Source organism: Sus scrofa, chromosome 8, assembly GCF_000003025.6.
Source record: "Sus scrofa isolate TJ Tabasco breed Duroc chromosome 8, Sscrofa11.1, whole genome shotgun sequence".
In the NCBI taxonomy this organism is placed as follows: Eukaryota; Metazoa; Chordata; class Mammalia; order Artiodactyla; family Suidae; genus Sus; species Sus scrofa.
In genome coordinates this window covers 62,600,799-62,621,931 of record NC_010450.4, presented here as the reverse complement: position 1 = coordinate 62,621,931, position 21,133 = coordinate 62,600,799, and the positions used below count along the sequence as shown (strand labels likewise).

General features: G+C 34.2%; 1 protein-coding gene across 2 annotated transcripts in view; it reads left to right on the top strand.

Moving 5' to 3' along the window:
- Nucleotides 1-21,133, top strand: part of TECRL (trans-2,3-enoyl-CoA reductase like) — a 103,633-nt gene that overhangs the window by 24,153 nt on the left and 58,347 nt on the right. For both annotated transcript variants that reach the window (XM_021101381.1, XM_021101380.1), the window contains exon 2: nt 5,294-5,345. In XM_021101381.1, coding sequence (XP_020957040.1) covers nt 5,294-5,345 — 52 coding nt within the window. The remainder of the gene's footprint in view (nt 1-5,293; nt 5,346-21,133) is intronic.

Below are 21,133 nucleotides of genomic sequence, written 5' to 3'. Positions count from 1 at the left end.
CCATAATGTGAAAAGTTACATGCACCCCAATGTTCATGTCAGTGCTATTTACTATAGCCAAGACATGGAAGCAACCTAAATGTCCACTGACAGCGGAATGAATAACAAAGATGTGCTACATATATACAGTGGAATATTATTCAGCCATAAAAAGAATGAAATAATACCATTTGCAGCAACATGGATGAACCTAGAGATTACCAAACTGAGTGAAGTAAGACAAAGACAAAAATCATATGCTATCATGGATATGTGGAACCAAAAAAAATGATAAAAACAAATCTATTCACAAAACAAAACAGACTCACAGATGTCAAAAATGATCATATGGTTACCAAAGGGGAAACGTTTGGGGGGGGATAAATAAGGAGTTTGGGATTAACATATGCACACTACTATATATAAACAAGATAATCAATCAGGACCTACTGTATAGCACAGGGAATTCTACTCATTATTCTGTAATAACCCATATGGGAAAAGAATCTGAAAAAGAATGGGCACACACACACTCACACATATGTATATCTGAATCACTATGCTGTACTCCTGAAATTAATACATTGTAAATCAATTATACTCCAATATAAAATAAAATTTAATAAAATAAATAAAAATACGTTTTAAAATTTTAATAATAAAAATAAAACATTTAAACCTTATTAAAACTGATATTTCTATATATGTATACTGTTGTGTCATTTTTTTATCCATAAAGAAAGTCCTCGATATTCTACAAAATCACCAAACGTTCTAAATTCGTTAAAGTGTTAACAAAATAGATTGCTTATTTGTATTTTAGTTACAATCTGAAGGTTTTGTTTTGTTTTTAATTTATTTTTTATTGTTATTTTCCCCAACAGTTTTTTTTCCGACTGTACAGCATGGGGACCCAGTTACACATACACGCATACATAACTTTTTCTCCCATTGTCTTGCTGTTTTGTAAGTATCTAGACATAGTGCTCAGTGCTACCCAGCAGGATCTCATTGTTAATCCATTCCAAAGGCAATAGTTTGCATCCATTAACCTCAAGCTCCCAATCCCTCCCACTCCCTCCCCCTCCCCAGAGCAACCACAAGTCTATTCTCCAAGTCCATGATTTTCTTTTCTATGGAAAGGTTCATTTGTGCTGTATATTAGGTACTGGATATGAGTGATATCATATGGTATTTGTCTTTCTCTGACTTATTTCACACAGGATGAGAGTCTCTAGTTCCATCCATGTTGCTCAAACGGCATTTCGTTCTTTTTTATGGCTGAGTATTATTCCATTGTGTATATATACCATATCTTCTTAATCCAACTGTCTGTTAATGGACATTTGGGTTGTTTCCATGTCTTGGCTATTGTAAACAGAGCTGTAATGAACATGTGGGTGCATGTGTCTTTTTTAAGGAAAGTTTTGTTTTGTTTTGTTTTTGTTTTTGTCCTTTTAAAGCCATACCCCTGGCAGATGGATATTCCCAGGTTAGGGTTCAAATCAGAGCTGTAGCTGCCAACCTATACCACAACCACAGCAATGCCAGATCCGAGCCGTGTCCGTGACATATACCACAGCTCATGGCAACACGGACTCCTTAACCCACTGACTGAGGCCAGGAGTCTAACCCACATCCTCATGGATCTAGTGAGGTTTGTTTTGCCTGATCCACAATGGGAACTCCCACAATCTGAAGAGTATGTACTAATAAAATAATATTTGTTTACTCAGAAACCTCCCTGCCTGTCCATTTTAAGTAATGTATATGCAACTATATATTCTATGTATCTTTGTTTTATATATACTGCACATTCTCTCTGTGTCTTCAGTAGACACATTTCTTTACAAAGTTTACTAACAATTTTTTTTCTTTTTTTTGTCTTTTCTAGGGCCGCACCCCTGGCATATGGAGGTTCCCAGGCTAGGGGTCTAATTGGAGCTGTAGCCGCCGGCCTACACCACAGCCACGGCAACGCAGGATGCTAGCCACATCTGCGACCTACACCACAGCTCACAGCAACACCGGATCCTTAAGCCACTGAGCAAGGCCAGGGACTGAACCTGCAACCTCATGGTTCCTAGTTGGATTCATTAACCATTGAGCCACGACGGGAACTCCAATTTTTTTTTTTTTTTTTTTTTTACTAACAATTTTTGATTTGCAAATGGAAATTACTCTGTCAAAAAAATTCAAGTTGTTTTTCATTACCATTTAATTTTTATTCTGCTAAGCAGGATAAAGAGTATTCTTGATATATCTGTTCATTTCAAAGAGTTACTGATAAAATGGCTTAGACATTTAAAACATAGTAACAGTGTAATTTTTGTGAAATATTGCAGTATATTCACATGTGGCAAACTTAAGCAAACCCAAAATTTTATTTAAAGTAAAAAGCCTTTTGTAATTGCATCAATTTAAGTGTTGAATAAAGTAACAATGACCCAAAATTGAACTATGATTAGTTGAAATTTAGAAGTAAAATGTTGGTTCAACTAACAAACATTATTTACCTTGTCTACTTAACATTTTAAGATTAATTTCCTTAGATAGGAAAGAAACATTAAAGAAGAGAATGTCAGTATTTCTGATATTGGAATACTTATTTCTCCCATCTGCCACAATTAATTGTGGTTTATAAAAGTGAATAAATTATTATAATGGTAGCCTATCCTTTTAAAGTGGTTGTAAAACCAGCTAAAATGTAGAAGTTATTATGAATAATAAACTTCTTGATGAAGCTACAGAGACATCAATTTAGCAATCAGAAAGTCTCATGTGCTCTGAGACTTTAGGTTAGTTATCATCTTTTCCTCTCTTTGTGCTCTGAGTGTACATAAAGTACTAAAGAGCAGATCAAGCACAGTCTGGTGGCTAATTGAGCAACACTGTCTGAAACATTTAATGGTTAATTACATTTTTTTCTGCTGTATTTGACTAAAATTGCTCCAGAAAGGGCAATTCTCAAGGATTTACTCAAAATCAGCACTTTTTTTTAACATGTGAAAGTCAAATGTAATTTTAGGAAATAAAATATAAATTAAAAACTTTGTGAAAAACTTGCAATAACCCACTTCCCACATGTAGGTTTCTTTCAGGATAGCATAGTCTTGGTTTTGAAAGTTTGCAAATTCAGAAAAATATGCATATGTCATCTTAGAAATTTGTCATTTAATATATTCTAGTTTGGAAAGAAGCAAAAGACTTGACCATATGAAGTCTTTGTCTACTTCTGAACAGATCTTCATAACAGATCAAGATGCTTCTATCTGTTTTAATGGGACTTTTCACTCACACCTTTATTTTTAACTTTAACAAAAGTGATTTAATACTTATTATATGTTATATGGTGTATTAGATGTTGAAATGCAAATTACAATACACAAGGTCATGGTCTTCAAGGACCTCACAGACCGCTGGGACCACCAGCACATAAACACAAGATCATGTGCTCTCATAAAACTGAAGCTGTGAGTATAGGAAAGTCTAACTGGGGAGTTGTTAGTCATGAAAATTATTATCATTTTTTTAAAATTAGGTGGCCCTTGAAAAGACTGATGGGCAGTATTTGTTACTCTAGAGAATAGCATGTGGATTTTAGACATCGCTGTCAGAAGATGCAACTTATAATAGTATTTTGTGATAAAATAACAGTGAGATAAAGCAATGAACATTTTTAAAGGAAAGCATCACATTTTAAAACTATAAATCAAATATCAAAGTTCAATGAGCAAAATTAAAATGAAGGATTCTATGTTCAAGAATACAAATATATATATATATATATGCATATAAATACACTCTCTAAAAACTTTTTCAAGTATTTCCTAACATCTTCCAGAGAAAAACAATGCTATGAAGCATTTAAAATGTTATACTGAGAGAATCATTTAAGATCCTTTTGTTATTTACAGCATAACACAAATGGAACTTAATATCACTCCTCAGTGCTTGAATCTTAGAACTTTCTTGGTTGCGAACTATACACATAGAAAAATAAAAACTATTTTTTCTGAATGTTACAGCACACACTTGGTTACAGGAGGGAGGGGAATATAGTAAAATAAGTGTGTTTATTGTTATACTTGTGGTATATAATACAATATTAAATGTAACATAATAATGTTAATAATAATTGCCTGGGAAAGTGCCACATATAATCCTTTTATGCACTTTTTTCATTTTAGCCATTTTAACATTGCAAAAATATAAAATAAATCATGCATAAAATATTTTATATAGGTTTAGAGAAAGGAAATAAATTTTACTTGCATGATCATAAAAGTGTCTTCGATGTGGAGGACTGTTGGGTTTTTCATAAGCCAGTGGAAGGAATCAGAGGTGGAGGGGGAATTCCAGTTTGCAAGTTCGATCTGAACAAAGTCAGAAAGTCAAAAATTGCTGTGTGGCTTGAGGCATTTGGATAGAATCCTTATGCTCATGAATTTTCTTATTTAGATGAAGAAACAGTTCTTTTATTCACTTTTCTAACGTTAGACAGAGTTAATTTAGAGTTCCTGTCGTGGTGGAGCAGAAACAAATATGACTAGGAACCATGAGGTTGTGTGTTCGATTCCTGGCCTTGCTCAGTGGGTTATGGATCTGGCATTGCCGTGAGCTGTGGTGTAGGCTGCAGATGCGGCTCTGATCCTGTGTTGATGTGGCTCTGGTATATAGGCTGGCAGCTGTAGCTCCGATTGGACCCCTAAACCTGGGAACCTCCATATGCCGCAGGTGCGGCCATAAAAAGCAAAAAAATAAAAATAACAAAAATATTTAATTTTAGTAGATTAGGCTCAAATAATAATAATATACTTAAAGAATCAAAGCATATCTAACATATTTTGGATCGACCTATGGTATTTTTGAATGGAAGTTTTAAAAACATAACTGACTAGGGTACATAGATTGGATTTTTTTTTCTCATACTATTCTGAAGTAAACATTTCTCTCTTTTGTTCATTAAATCAATTTTCTATCCCTGGGCTCCTCTGATAAATTTTTACTTTTTGTCTCTCTTGTGTATTTACTCACCCTTTTCATTGATGGCCTCATTATTTTGGAGATAAAAATTTGGATAAACTCACAGAATTACAGTAGTATTATCACATATAAATATAAAACTGGAAAACTCTATGTTGAGACAATGTTTCAAGGCTGTCAAAGCAGTAGTGATTAAAGAGCTAAACAAAACAAACTGGCTATTTTATACTTATTTTACACTTTAAACAAATTATGTTTTTAAACAAATATATAGCAAACAAATGAACACTTTCTCCTTATAATTCTATCTTCTTTTTTTTTTTTTCAGGTGACACAAAAGTCTACTATTCAGGATGTTAAACAAAAATTTCACAAAGCATGTAAGTTTTATATACATTTTCAACCTATACTCTTTTTTTCAAATTGGTTCATATTTTATCTGTGAGAAAAAGTTAAAAATTATGATGGAAAGGGTACCTGGAAACCATATCTTTATGTGGAACTCAGAAGTAATATGCTAAATATCTCTTCATCATAACCTTTTCATATCTAACTAATCCATGCTTTAACTTCTTTCAGTTTCTTTCCTTCTGTCCTCCTTTTTCTTCCTTCCTTCCTTCCTTCCTTCCTCCCTCCCTCCCTTCCTTTTTCTTTCTTTCTTTCTATTTTATTTTATGGTCACACCCACAGCATATGGAAGTTCCTAGACCAGGGAGTGAATCTGAGCCACGGCTGCAACCTAGACAATGCAGATCCTTTAACTCACTGCATGGGGCTGGGGATGGAACCTGTGTCTCTGCAGCAACCCGAGCTGCTGCAGTTGGATTCCTAACCCACCGTGTCACAGCGGGAACTTCAATACCCTTTTAGTTTATTTGAACATGTTTCATTCTAACAAGAAACTTCTTATATATGAAAGGCATTAACCAATACAAAGGTAGTTATTTTTATTTAAGCAAATATAGAGGAGTTCCCATTGTGGCGCAGTGGTTAGCGAATCTGACTAGGAACCATGAGGTTGCGGGTTCGATCCCTGGCCTTGCTCAGTGGGTTAAGGATCCGGCGTTGCCGTGAGCTGTGGTATAGGTCGCAGATGCGGCTCGGATCCCGTGTTGCTGTGGCTCTGGCGTAGGCCGGTGGCTACAGCTCCGATTAGATCCCTAACCTGGGAACCTCCATATGCCGCAGGAGTGGCCCTAGAAAAGGCAAAAAGACACACACACAAAAAAGCAAATATAGAGCAAAATTTTTACTTCATGTGCTTATACTTGTCAAATATCTTCCACACAGGAATTCTTCATACAGTGCACCTAAATTATGTTATTTAATTTTCTAATAGTTAAATTTACCTCATTAAGTGATCTGTTATTATTTATAGGGAAATATTCAATGTATATTAAATTTATAAATATGTTTGGGAAAATCTATTGAGTTTTTAATAGGAACATAAGGCATATGCAGGATGAAAAAGAATTATTTGAAATATGCTAAGCCAGGTTAAGATTCTTGAGGATGGTATATTCTGATATTTTACCCTAAAGACATTTAGGATTTGGATATGCAGATAAGAACCAGAAATGCATTATAGTAGAGAAAGAAGAATAAAATAAGAGAAGCAAAGAGATCTGTCATGGATTATTTCTTTAACTTTTAGTATAGTAATTAAATTCTCTGTATATTTTTGTCAATATTTTCTAAAGCATTGAAAGCTCCAGATTTGTATCTTACTACATAATTGATGTGAAAGAGGTTACCCTGGTTATTTCCACAAGTATTTCCTGTTTATTCATATTCTAAAAGCATTTGTTCTGCTAAACTAGCAACTCAAATGCCATCCTTGGAAAGACACAATAATTTTATAAAGTGCTTTCAGAAAGTTTAGACTGTAATAATAAGTGTGAAGACATTTGGAAAAACTTTTATACTATAAAGTAGAAAGGTGAAAGAAAATGATTTCATTTCAGTTAATAAGGACAGTATAAAAATATATGATTTCTATTATTATCTGGAAACAAGGAAATTAACCTAAAGCAAATGCATGTGTTAGAAAGAGTGCAGTCAACTTGATGTATGACATTATCATGATCTTTTGTATTTTTTTTTTTTTTTTTTTTTGTCTTTTTAGGTTGGCAACCGCAGCATATGGAGGTTCCCAGGCTAGGGGTCCAATTGGAGCTGTAGCTGCCAGCCTACTCCAGAGCCACAGCAACGCGGGATCTGAGCCGCATCTGCGACCTACACAACAGCTCACAGAAATGCCAGATCCTTAACCCACTGAGTGAGGCCAGAGACCAAACCAGCAACCTCATGGTTCCTAGTCGGATTTATTTCCGCTGCACCACAACGGAACTCCTGATATTATGATGATTTTTATGTTCATTTGTATCTATATAGACATAACAATTATATGGTGACTCAACATTTTAGATCCAGTTCTACATTTATGTGGTCCAGAGCCTATTTCTAGTAATTAAGACAGTAAAGTTAAGTAGCTTGTGAAAAATACTAGAAATATCCATTTTCAGAACTGGACAGTTGAAAATATGACAATAAAGTGGTTATTTTTAATACATATATCAAGACAGGAGTTTCATGACACCTATTATTTGTTCACTTTTCTAGGCACAGTTCTAAACTTTAGCAGCTTTAAGTCAATTGTAACTTTTTCCACTTTTCCAAAATTACCTTTATAAAGTATACCCATCACTTAAATCAAAATAATATTCAGAAAGTTTTGCATTTATTGTAATGTATTTCAAAAATTGCATTAGTCTTTATGTTTTACAAAGTACAGAAACACAAACACATTTTGCTGTATAGCATTAGAGGGAAGTATCTAGAAGCAATTAAATTGGACATTATGCTTAATATATTTGCCAAATGGTGAAAGGAAATTAAAAATATATAATTATACCTAACAATATGTAATTATATATAATGGTTAAAAAAGAGGTAATGATTGCCTTAACAATTTAATCTTTTTAGCACATTGTAAACTTGGGCAACATTGAATACTTTATTCAAATCCATACATTTTTTAAGCAATAAAATATGTGTAATATATGTGTTTATATTCTTATACCTATATTTGTTTCATAACTAATTTTTTATAGTTACTTCTTTACTTTCTGACATAAGATCATTTTTTTTTATTATGTATTTTCTGATGCTGTTTATTTTTAAGCCCTGGAGTTAACACAGTAATTTTTTTCTTGTAAAAAAAAAATATATATATATATATATATATATAAAACTCTTATCAGACGATTGAGTTTCCTGAGGGGAAAATTCTCCTTACATGTCTTTTATCTCTAGCCTTTGTTCTCTCAGGTGTTCTGACTGATCATGATTACTTGTCTTCCTCCTATTTTTTTGACTTGTGTCAGTTTAACATCTTTCTTAGCTCTATTTGAGAACTTTATTTACTGTGATTTTTCTTGTCCTATAAAATGACTATCTTATGCTCTTCTAAGGTTCATAATTTTTCAGTTCTGTTTTGTTATGAGTCATCTTTTAAATTATCCTGGTGACACCACAACAGGCAGACTGGTGAAGAGACAGAAAGGGGGGAAACTACAACTACAACCTTAGCTGCTAAGGCAAAAGGGAAAGAGCAAGGTTTTCATGACAAAGAGATACCTATAAAACTACAAACTATACACATGCGTGCACACACAAATACATACTTTTGCCCATTTCTCAAAGCAAAGGCCTAGTGAATATGCTCTTTCGGGACTGTGTCATCACTTGTTGAAAGCTAAGGAACTTCTAACAGAAATTGAAAAATACCATTGTTGCACAAAGTTTTATAGAGCCAGTATTTCATCTCAATTTCTTTTTCTAATTTTTAAAAATTTCTATAGGTGTCATAGTTAAATTGGGTTTGCAAACACAAGAGAAGGTACCTGAAAGGCATTCCCATACCATGCATAATATCTAAAAAGGAAGCAGCCGCCAACCAGTTATTATGAATGTCCACTTTATGATTGTTTAATGGAGTTAAATACCATATTTTTAAATAAAACCTCAGTTTTATAGATGGGCAAGATATAAATTCCTATGAATGTTTCAAGAATATTTAATGAGGTTCACTCTTTTTATAATAATAGGTTAACAGGTCATATAACATTTACTAAATATCTTCAAAGTTATATATAACCTTACGCTTTCAAAGTTTATATCAAAGCTTATACATATTAGACAGAATTAACTGTGAGATTCTGATGAGTACATGGATCAAACACTTCCAGAATACATCATAAATATTCTGAATCCTTATCTGAGACAAAAGTACTCTATTTTAGAAATTTTTAAGTAGTAAATGTTTATTTAGTGTTTTTAGGTTGTATTTCTTTTTAAATTATCAAAATATATGAGGGTACTGTGATATTACAATTTATAATAAAATATATTTAGTCTTTGTCCATTTTTTCTGGCACAGAGCTCCTAAAGCCTTCAAAATTCCCTAAGTGATAACAGCAGTAAAGGTGCTTTTGTCATGTTAATGAAGTGAATTTTGGACCACAGCAAAAAACGGGGGCTGATTATCAGGCTGGGATTAGAGTGTTGGAACTTTCAGAGGGGCTAGAGATGAAATGGAGTGCCAAAGTCTCGTGATTTATTCAATCATGCCCATATAATGAAGCTTCCATAAAAACCCCAAGGATGAGGTTCAGAGAAGTCAGTAAACAAGTGGAGATTAGGAGAGGAAACATTGATGAAACTCCACTAATTTTCCCTATACTTCGTCCTTTGCATCTCTTCCATCTGGATGTTCCATTCTTTTATAAGAAACCCATGATATATTAAGTAAAATATTTGAGTTCTGTGACTTGCACTAGCAAATTAATTGAACCCAAGGAGGGGGTCATGGGGACCTCTAAAGTTACTTGGTCATAAGTATAGGTGAGAATCTGGACTTGCAACTGGCATCTGAATGGTGGGGGGCAGTTTTGTAGAACTGAACATTTAACCTGTGGAATCTCATGCTATCTCTGGGTAGATTGTGTCAGAATCGAGTTATATTGTAGTCCACCATGGGGTGTTCTGAGCATTGCTTCTTGGTGTGGGGGGAAATTCTCTCCTATCACACACTTGTTGGAATTGGGTAATGTCAAAAGAGATGCTTAACTGAGAAACCACCCCCAGTTAAACCAACAGGAGATCTCACCTAAAGCAGTCAACAATGAAACAGACCTCTGCAGTCTGACAGACTTGGAGTTCAAAAGGGAAATAGTGAAAATACTGAAGGAATTAAGAGAGGATATGAACAGTAATGCAGATGCCCTCAGAAAGGAGATAGAAAATATAAGGAGGAGCCAAAAAAACCTAGAAAATTCATTTGCAGAGATACAAACTGAGCTAAGGGCAGTAAAAACCAGAATGAATAATGCAGAAGAAAGAATTAGTGATATGGAAGTCAGAATAATGGAAATCACCCAAACAGGACAACAGACAGAAAACCAAATGAAAAAAACATGAAAGCAATATGAGAGACCTATGGGATAATATAAAGTGGGCCAATCTTCGCATAATAGGAATTCCAGAAGGAGTAGAAAAAGATAAGGGGATGGAAAATATATTTGAAGAAATTATCGCTGGAAACTTCCCAAATCTAAAGGATACTGATTTCAAGATACAGGAATCACAGAGGGCCCCAAACAAGTTGAACCCAAATAGACCCACACCAAGACACATAATAATAAAAACGGCAAAAGTTAATGATAAAGAGAGGATCCTAAAGGCAGCAAGAGAAAAGCAGAATGTTACCTATAAGGGAACCCCCATAAGTTTATCAGCGAACTCTACAGGCCAGGAGGCAATGGCAAGAGATATTTAAAGTGCTAAAAAGGAAAAAATATGCAACCTAGAATACTCTATCCAGCAAGAATATCATTTAAAATAGAAGGGGAAATAAAAATTTTTTCCAACAAAAAAAAGCTAAAAGAATACAGCAATACAAAACCCAGGCTAAAAGAAATATTGAAAGGGCTTCTCTAAACCAAAAAGAAAGGATTGAGGAAGCCACAATCAGGGAGCAGTCACTCAGATAAGCCAGCATACAGATTTAATCATGAACATGTTTAAAACAAAATAAAATTAAAAAAGAAAAAAGAGTCATCAAAATCATAAAATGTGGGCAAGGGATGCGAGGAAATAAATAGACTCTTTTTTTAGTTTTTTTTTTTCCTTTTTTTTTGTCTGTTTCTCTTTTTAATTTTAGTATAGTAATGAAGCGTTAGAACCTACAGGACCATCAGGCTAAGACACATAATTATAGGAAGGGGCTAGCATACTTAAAAAACAGGGCAACCACAAATCAAAACAAAACATTGCATTTGTAAAAAATGAAAAAAAAAAGTACTCAAGCAGAAAATAATCGGAGACCATCCAACCAAACAAAGAAAGGAAGAATGGAGAATCATAGAATCAAGTGGAACACAAGGTTTAAAATGGCAATAAATAATTATATATCAATTACCACCTTAAATGCCAATGGACTGAATGCTCCAATCAAAAGACACAGAGTGGCTGAGTGGATAAAAAAGCAAAAACCTTCAATCTGCTGCCTACAAGAAACCCACCTTAGGACAAAGGACACATATAGATTGAAAGTGAAGGGGTGGGAAAAAATATTTCATGCCAATGGACAAGACAGGAAAGCAGGAGTTTCAATACTCATATCAGACAAAATTGACTTTAAAACAAAAGACATAAAGAAAGACAAAGAAGGACACTATTTAATGATTAAGGGATCCATCCAAGAAGAGGATATTACAATTGTCAACATATATGCCCCAAATATAAGAGCACCCAGATACATACAACAAATATTAACAGGCATAAAGGGAGAAATTGATGGGAATACAATCATGGTAAGAGACTTTAATACCCCACTCACATCAATGGACAGATCCTCTAGACAGAAAACCAATAAACCAACAGAGATCCTAAAGGAAACAATAGAAGTGTTAGACTTAATTTACATCTTCAGGACACTACATCCAAAAAAATCAGAATACACATTCTCTTCAAATGCACATGGAACATTCTCAAGAATCAACCACATATTGGGACACAAAGCTAACCTCAACAAATTTAGAAGCACAGAAACTATTTCAGGTATCTTCTCTGACCACAATGGTGTGAAACTAGAAATCAACCACAGGACAAGAAATGTGAAAAAACCTACTACATGGAGACTAAACAGCATGCTACTAAAAAACCAATGGGTCAATGAGGAAATCAAGAAGGAAATTAAAAAATACCTCAAGACAAATGATAACGAAGGCACAACCTCTCAAAATCTATGGGATGCTGCAAAAGCAGTGCTCAGAGAGAAATTCGTAGTGATACAGGCCTTTCTCAAAAAAGAAGAACGATCTCAAATTGACAACTTAACCCACCACCTAAACAAATTAGAAAAAGAAGAACAAAAAAGACCTAATGTCAGCAGAAGGAAGGAAATTATAAAGATCAAAGAGGAAATCAATAAAATAGAGATTCAAAAAACAACAGAGAAAATTAATAAAACCAAGAGCTGGTTCTTTGAAAAGGTAAACAAAATTGACAAACCCCTGGCTAGACTCACTAAGAAGAGGAGAGAAAGAACACAAATAAACAAAATTAGAAATGAAAAAGGAGAAATCACAACGGATACTGCAGAAATACAAAATACCATAAGAGAATACTATGAAAAACTATATGCCAACAAATTTGACCATCTGGAAGAAATGGACAATTTTCTAGAATCTTGCAGCCTGCCAAAACTGAATCATGAAGAAACAGACCAACTGAACAGACTGATCACTAGAAATGAAATTGAAGAGGTCATAAAAACACTCCCTACAAATAAAAGTCCAGGACCAGATAGCTTCACAGGTGAATTCTACCAAACATACAAAGAGGATCTGGTGCCCATTCTCCTTAAACTTTTTCAAAAGGTTGAAGAAGAAGGAACACTCCCAAAGACATTCTATGATGCCACCATCACCCTAATTCCAAAACCAGATGAAGATACCACCAAAAAAGAAAATTATCTGCCAATATCTTTGACGAATATAGATGCAAAAATTCTCAAAAAAATTTTAGCCAACCGAATCCAACAACATATCAAAAAGATCAGACACCATGACCAGGCAGGGTTCTTCCCAGGTTCACAAAGATGGTTCAACATAGGCAAATCAATCAACGTCATACACCACATTAACAAACGAAAAGTCAAAAACCATATGATCATCTCAATAGATGCATAAAAAGTATTTGATGAAGGCCAAGGATCAAGACCCTCGCCAAAGTGGGTATAGAGGGAACATTCCTGAACATAATCAAGCAATTTATGACAAACCCACAGCAAATATAATACTCAATGGAGAAAAACTGAAAGCCTTCTCACTCAAATCTGGAATAAGACAAGGATGCCCACTCTAACCACTGCTATTCAACATAGTTTTGGAAGTCCTAGCCACAGCAATTAGATGAACAAAAGAAATAAAAGGCATACAAATAGGAAGAGAAGAGGTAAAACTGTATCTGTATGCAATCAACATGATACTGTACATAGAAAACCCTAAGGACTCAACCCAACAACTACTTGAACTGATTAATAAATTCAGCAAAGTAGCAGGATATAAGATTAACATTCAGAAATTGGTCGCATTTCTATATACCAACAATGAAATATTAGAAAAGGAATATAAAAATACAATACCTTTTAAAATTGCACCTCAAAAAATAAAATGCCTGGGAATACACCTGACCAAGGAGGTAAAGGACCTATATGCCGAGAACTATAAAACTTTAATCAAAGAAAATAAAGAAGATGTAAATAAATGGAAATATATTCCATGTTCCTGGATTGGAAAAATCAATATTGTAAAAATGGCCATACTACCCAAAGCAATCTACAGATTCAATGCAATCCCTATCAAATTACCCATGACATTATCACAGAACTAGAACAAACAATCCAAAAACTTATATGGAACAACAAAAGACCCAGAATTGCCAGAGCAATCCTGAGAAACAAAAACCAAGCAGGAGGCATAACTCTCCCAGACTTCAAGCAATATCATAAAGCCACAGTCATCAGAACAGTGTGGTACTGGTATCAAAACAGACAGACAGACCAATGGAACAGAATAGAGAACCCAGGATTAAACCCTGACACCAATGGTCAATTAATCTTTGACAAGGGAGGCAAGAACATAACATAGGAAAAAGAAAGTCTATTCAGTAAGCATTGCTGGGAAACCTGGACAGCTACATGCAAAGCAATGAAATTAGAACACACACTCACACCATGCACCAAAATAAACTCAAAATGGCTGAAAGACTTAAATATACGACAGGACACCATCAAACTCCTAGAAGAGAACATACGCAAAACACTCTCTGACATCAACATCATGAATATTTTCTCAGGTCAGTCTACTGAATCAACAGAAATAAGAGCAAAAATAAACCAATGGGACCTAATCAAACTGAAAAGCTTTTGCACAGCAAAGGAAGCCAAAAAGAAACCAAAAAGACAACTTACAGAATGGGAGAAAATAGTTTCAAATGATGCAACTGACAAGGGCTTAATCTCTGGAATATACAAGCAACTTATACAACTCAACAGCAAAAAAGCCAATCATCCAATGGAAAAATGGGCAAAAGACCTGAATAGACTGTTCTCCAAGGAAGATATAGAAATGACCAATAAACACATGAAAAAATGCTCAACATCACTGATTATTAGAAAAAATGCAAATCAAAATTACCATGAGATACCATCTCACACCAGTCAGAATGGACATGATTAATAAGTCCACAAATAACAAGTGCTGGAGGGGGTGTGGAGAAAAGGCAACCCTCCTGCACTGTTGGTGGGAATGTAAGCTGGCACAGCCACTATGGAGAACAGTTTGGAGATACCTTAGAAATCTATACATAGAACTTCCATATGACCCAGCAATCCCACTCTTGGGCATATATCCAGACAAAACTCTGCTTAAAAGAGACACATGCACCCGCATATTCATTGCAGCACTATTCACAATAGCCAGGACATGGAAACAACCCAAATGTCCATCGACAGATGATTGGATTCGGAAGATGTGGTATATACACACAATGGAATACTACTCAGCCATAAAAAAATAACGACATAGTACCATTTATAGCAACATGGATGTAACTAGAGACTCTCATTCTGAGTGAAATAAGTCAGAAAGAGAAAGACAAATACCATATGATATCACTTATAACTGGAATCTAATATCCAGCACAAATGAACCTTTCCACAGAAAAGAAAATCATGGACTTGGAGAACAGACTTGTGGCTGCCCAGGGGGACAGGGAGGGAGTGGGATGGATCAGGAGCTTGGGGTTATCAAGTACAACTTGGAATGGATTTACAAGGAGATCCTGCTGAGTAGCATTGAGAACTATGTCTAGATACTTATATTGCAACAGAAGAAAGGGTGGAAAAAAAAATGTATACATGTAAGTGTATCTTGGCCCCCATGCTGTACAGCAGAAAAATAAATAAATTAAATAAAAAATATATACTTAAAAATTAAATAAAGAAAACCAGAAATAATACCACCATGAAATTAGAAGAAAAATCTATGGCATTTTTCTATTCACAGAGTTTATGTGGACTAGCAACATATTTATCAAAATTGATGAACATTTGTGTATAAACCTGGGGTAAGTAGATGCAGTATTTTGCCTTTGGGATGCATTATCAATGGGATCCTGCTGTGTAGCACTGGGAACTCTGTCTAGTCAATTATGATGGAACACATAATGTGCGGAAAAAGAATGTATACGTGTATGTATTACTGGGTCACCATGCTGTAAAGTAGAAAAAAATATATATAAAGAAATTTTAAAAAAACAAACAAAAAAGAAAATTGGAAGAAACCATTAAGAAGAAGGAAAAGTAATATTTTTGCCTTGTGACACTTGTCTTATGGTTTACTATTAGAGCCAACATCAAATTTGAACATTTGCTAGGAAATACTGTGCCTTATAATATATTCATATGTCAAATTCTAGCTACCTTGCATTAACATTTATAATAATAAAAATAAATATGGTTAGCTTTTATCATCTGCTTCTTGTCATATGTGTCCTAAGATATTTCCATTAAGCAAAATTTTAAAAATAATCATAGCAAATCTGTGATGATCTAGTAGTATTACAGTTTTCATTTTTCAAATGAAAGTCTTTTAAAAAAAGATTGGATGGCTCACCCAAGGTCACAGAGTTATTAAGTGGCTGATCTGTAAATTAAACTCAAGGAATATGACTAGATACCCTGTACTCTATCCAGGAACTTCCACTGCCTCTATTTTACTGAGTCATAATTTTTGTTAATTTTTTCAGGGAGAAATACAAATAATACTTATTTTACAAGGGGAAGGCTATTGCCAGTCGCCATTTGCAAGTAGAGAACCACCATAAAGTTAGTTTTAGATATTAGGTAATATGGAGTTCCCATCGTGGCTCAGTGGTAACGAGACTGACTAGTATCCATAAGGATGCAAGTTTGATCCCTAACATGAATAAAAGGAAAGGATACAAATATGCTTTGAAATTACTAATAGAATTTTCTACTGTGAGACTAAGAATTAGTAGCATATGAACTAAGGTAAAACAATGAATGCCAATCAGCTGACTGGCACTGACTCTATGTCACAAAATTAGTTTCTGAAAGAAAAAGCAAAATGACTTTGTCCAGAATGCTTTTCTTAAAAAATCCCTCTACTGCTGACTCAAGAAGCAGCTAACATTCTCTAATAGTCTCCTTGGCAAAAGGAATTATGAGCCCTGTCAATAATTTAGATGGAGAAATGGAATAATTTGGCAGGTTATTTATTCTTTGGTAACAGTCAAGGTTACATTTTGTGAAAGCTATGGGAATTAAGTGGCTATTCACCTTCTAGAAATTTAATCACTAAGGTTCTGTAGAATCCTATTAAAAGTAGGCAACAATACCACCAATTTTTTCATATTACATGTAGATTTCAAGACCAATATATGTTGATAAAACCTGTCAGTGTTGATGTTTTGTTCTCTGAAGATATTCTTTTTTTGAAGATATTCTAACAAATGTGCCACTGGACAAAGAGAAAATGGACTATACGGGCCCCCCTAAATTCAAAGGAGATCTGTCAGCAGCATTCTTGATAACCTTCAGAAAAATATTTCAGTAAAGAGTAAAATTTCGTGATTTATATTTCACCCACTTAAATTTTTTTTCTTTTTTCTTTCTTTCTTTTTTTTTTTTTTTTTTTTTTTTTTTGCCTTTTTGCCTTTTCTAGGGCTTCTCCTACAGCATATGTAGGTTCCCAGGCTAGGGGTTGATTCAGAGATACAGCTGGGGCCTTCAACATAGACACAGCAACCTGGGATCCGAGCCACATCTGTGACCCACACCACAGCTCACAGCAACGCCGGATCCTTAACCCACTGATCAAAGCCAGGGACCCAACCCGCAACCTCATGGTTCCTAGTCTGATTCGTTAACCACTGCGCCACAACGGGAACTCCTCGCCCACTTAAAATTTAACAGAATTTTAAAAATACCTCTTCTTCATTTATCATACTGTATGTATCTTTTACAATTTTAAGCCACGTTTAACTTGTTACTTTTTCTTTGGTTTTAGAGAAAGGATCATTATTTTAAAGCCAATAGCATTAGTAATTTACAAATTCTTTTTCACAGATGTTTTATGTTTCTATATGATTATCTCACAACATGATAGTTTAAATTGTTTATAATTTCAATTTTATCATTTAAAAAACTACTCAAGCAGCAAAAAATACTGATTTAATTGAATTTAATTAAACAAATACTCATTATCAAGTTAAATAATCATAAACTATGCTAAACTAATAAAAAGATGAGTATGCATAGTCTAGCCACGGTAGGCAAAGCAAGCATCTGCTTACCCACATGAACACAAACACACATAAATTGAATGACTGTCTTGAATTTACTAATATTGAATGCATTATGGAAGTTTTACTTTACATTAATGTAAATCAAATTTATTCTTTGGCCACAGATCCTCTCTTGATCCTCAAAAGCAGTTGACAGGATTTTTCTGGCTTTCTTAAGCAAATTTCAGTACAGTTCAATAATGTGTACATGTTGGGGAGTTCCTGTCGTGGCTCAGTGGTTAACGAATCCGACTGGGAACCATGAGGTTGCGGGTTCAATCCCTGGCCTTGATCAGTGGGTTAAGGATCCAGCATTGCCATGAGCTGTGGTGTAGGTCACAGACATGGCTTGGATCTCAAGTTGCTGTGGCTCTGGTGTAGGCCAGTGGCTACAGCTCCAATTAGACCCCTAGCCTGGGAACCTCCATATGCCACGGGAACAGCCCTAGAAATGGCAAAAAGACAAAAAAAAAAAAAAAAGTGTATACGTTAATAAAGAGAAATGCTCAATCTTTTTTAAAAAGTGATGCTCAGAGTACTTGTCATGGCTTAGCGGAATCTAAGCATGGACTAGCATCCATGAGGACACAGGATCGATACTTGGCCTTGCTAAGTGAGTTAAGGATCTGGCTTGCCATGGGCTGTCAGGTAGGTCGCAGATGCAGCTCAGATCTGATATTGCTGTGGCTGTGGTGTAGGCCAGCAACTACGGGTCCGATTTGACCCCTAGCCTGGGGATTTGACTCCATATGCTGTGGGTATGGCTCTAAAGAGACAAAAAAAAAGTGATGCTCTATGAAAATGGCTTTCCTAATCTTGAAATTGCAGGGAAATTATGATTTGTTTGCTCTTAAGATTGGCATTTTGAGATTAAAAAAAAGCTAAATAATGTCTAGTTTGACAACATGCTAAAAACTGCAAACATACTTAAATATCTTGAGAAGAAACTACATTTCAGATATATCCTATTGTGCTATGTAATACACATTCTGTAAGTCACAAATTGTTATTACAATGTGTAATAACATATTGTTCAAAACATGTTTCTTTACAATGCCTCATTAATGTTTTCTAATGAGGGTACAGGGACAAAGAGCAGTACAGGGACTTCCAACTGTGGTGCAGTGGGTTAAGAATCCGACTGCAGTGGCTCTGCTCAATGCTGAGGTCTGGGTTCAACCTCAGCTTGGTGCAATGAGTTAAAGGATCTGGTGCTGCCATAGCTATAGCATAGGTTGCAGCTGCAGCTCAGATTCAATCCCTGGCCAGAGAATTTCCATATGCTGCAAGTACAGCTGTTAAAAAATAGTAATAATAATTTTGTTGTCTTCAAGTCTTCTTGACTGACTAAAAGGACTTTGCCATAAGTTCATCTCTTAAAATCCAGTGATTTCTTTGTGGTTTCAATCTAAAACACAGTATAAACCACTGGCACATATTAATATCCCAGGTATTGAAAATGGACCTCTTCTCATTATGGCTACTTTAAAGTACTGGTCAAATTTACGCTGCTCTACAGTTAATGTCATTAGATACTCACAGAAGTGTTGAGGAGTCTATATATGCATATGATATAATTTTTTGTGGAATCTTATATCAAACAGTTAGGAAAGGATAGCTATTTTGTCAGTCAAGGTTCTTGTAATTAAACTATCATAACTAACAGTAATTCAAAAAATGCAGAAGTGTGACCCTGTGTAAATTGTTTTGTCTCTCATTATGATGCAACATTTAAAACTATATATAGCTATGCAATGTCAGAGTCATTTTAATTCATCTTTCATGACATGCTGGTGCCTCCTGAGCCTGATATTATGAAATATTTTCTTTTATAATCCCCAAGTACTGAAATGGTTGAGTTAGCCATATTTGATCTTCAGCAAGTACCTACATTATAGACATACCAACTATTAGAAGAAATAGTCTATCTATAGCAAATTATTGATTTCTAATTTATATTTGAATATTTGACTATGTGAGGATATTTGAATTTCAAAAGGAGAATCATATCTGAACAGTGACAAGATTGGTTACCATATGCAAAGTAGGAATGCTTTCTATAATACAAATCCAGAAAGCATGCAAAGAACTAATACCACTGATACAAAGTCAAAGATCATCTCTCAAACTTTAATGAACATGCAATTTTCCACTTTTTCCTTTTTTTGTTCATTTTTTAAAACTTTGTTTTGTTTTCAGCAGCATTTCTGACTAAAATGTATTCATTAGCAGGATTATGGAAATACTATAGATAAGTAATATAAAAAAGCAGGATTATGGAAACAATGTACGATAAGTAATATAATAAAGCAGGGGACTTATTAAGTCATAGCTCAGAAGAGCATTACTCTTCTCTCTCTCCTGGTATTTTCTTCCTAAAGGAAATGTTCCAAAAGATTGGGAATTGAGTCACTGTGAAATTCTATGTAAACAATCTAAAACCACAAGAGCTTTTAAAATGTTTTATTAATGATGTTTTCTTATTGCAAGAAAATGTCATGAAGTTGGTTATTTTTTTCTTAAACATTTTCTCATCTATCTGGTTGGTTAAAATATATTCCTGTTTTAACCTATACCAGGTCATATGCAGATACTCAGATTCTGTTATAAATCTCTTGAAAATTTAATCTAATTGTTACATTCAGGTATGCTAAATACTATAGCACAATACCCTTTATAATCTCATAGATATTAGTGTGCCAATGTCTCAATTTCATGTATGATTTGTTGTTTGTTTTGAATATACTTTGTTGTAAAAATAAGAGATTCAATAAATAAGATTTTTGCAAGATAATAATATCTTTACCTTTTACTATAGTAAAATTATGAATATATAAGATGAACTTCCAAAAACACAAAAACTTAAAAAAATAAAGCATTATCTACCTTTCATTAACATTTTCACTAATATGATGCAGATACTTCTCTATGTCTACATACATAATTTCCCATATTTTACACATTGTTCTCTAATAGGTTTTTTCTGTCAGTATATTTTATAGATAAATTTTTGTGTAAATAATTTATGATCTACATGGTCAATGCTATTGGAGATACACTATACTTTGCTTGGATGAGCAATACATATTATTTGGATATAAATTAACCATTTCCATTAAAAAGCAATATTATATTTATTGAGCAATATTTGTTGAATTTTGAAAAATACTTACTGAGTGTTTACTATGTATCATGCACTGAGGTATTCACTATGATAATTCATGTTTGTGAA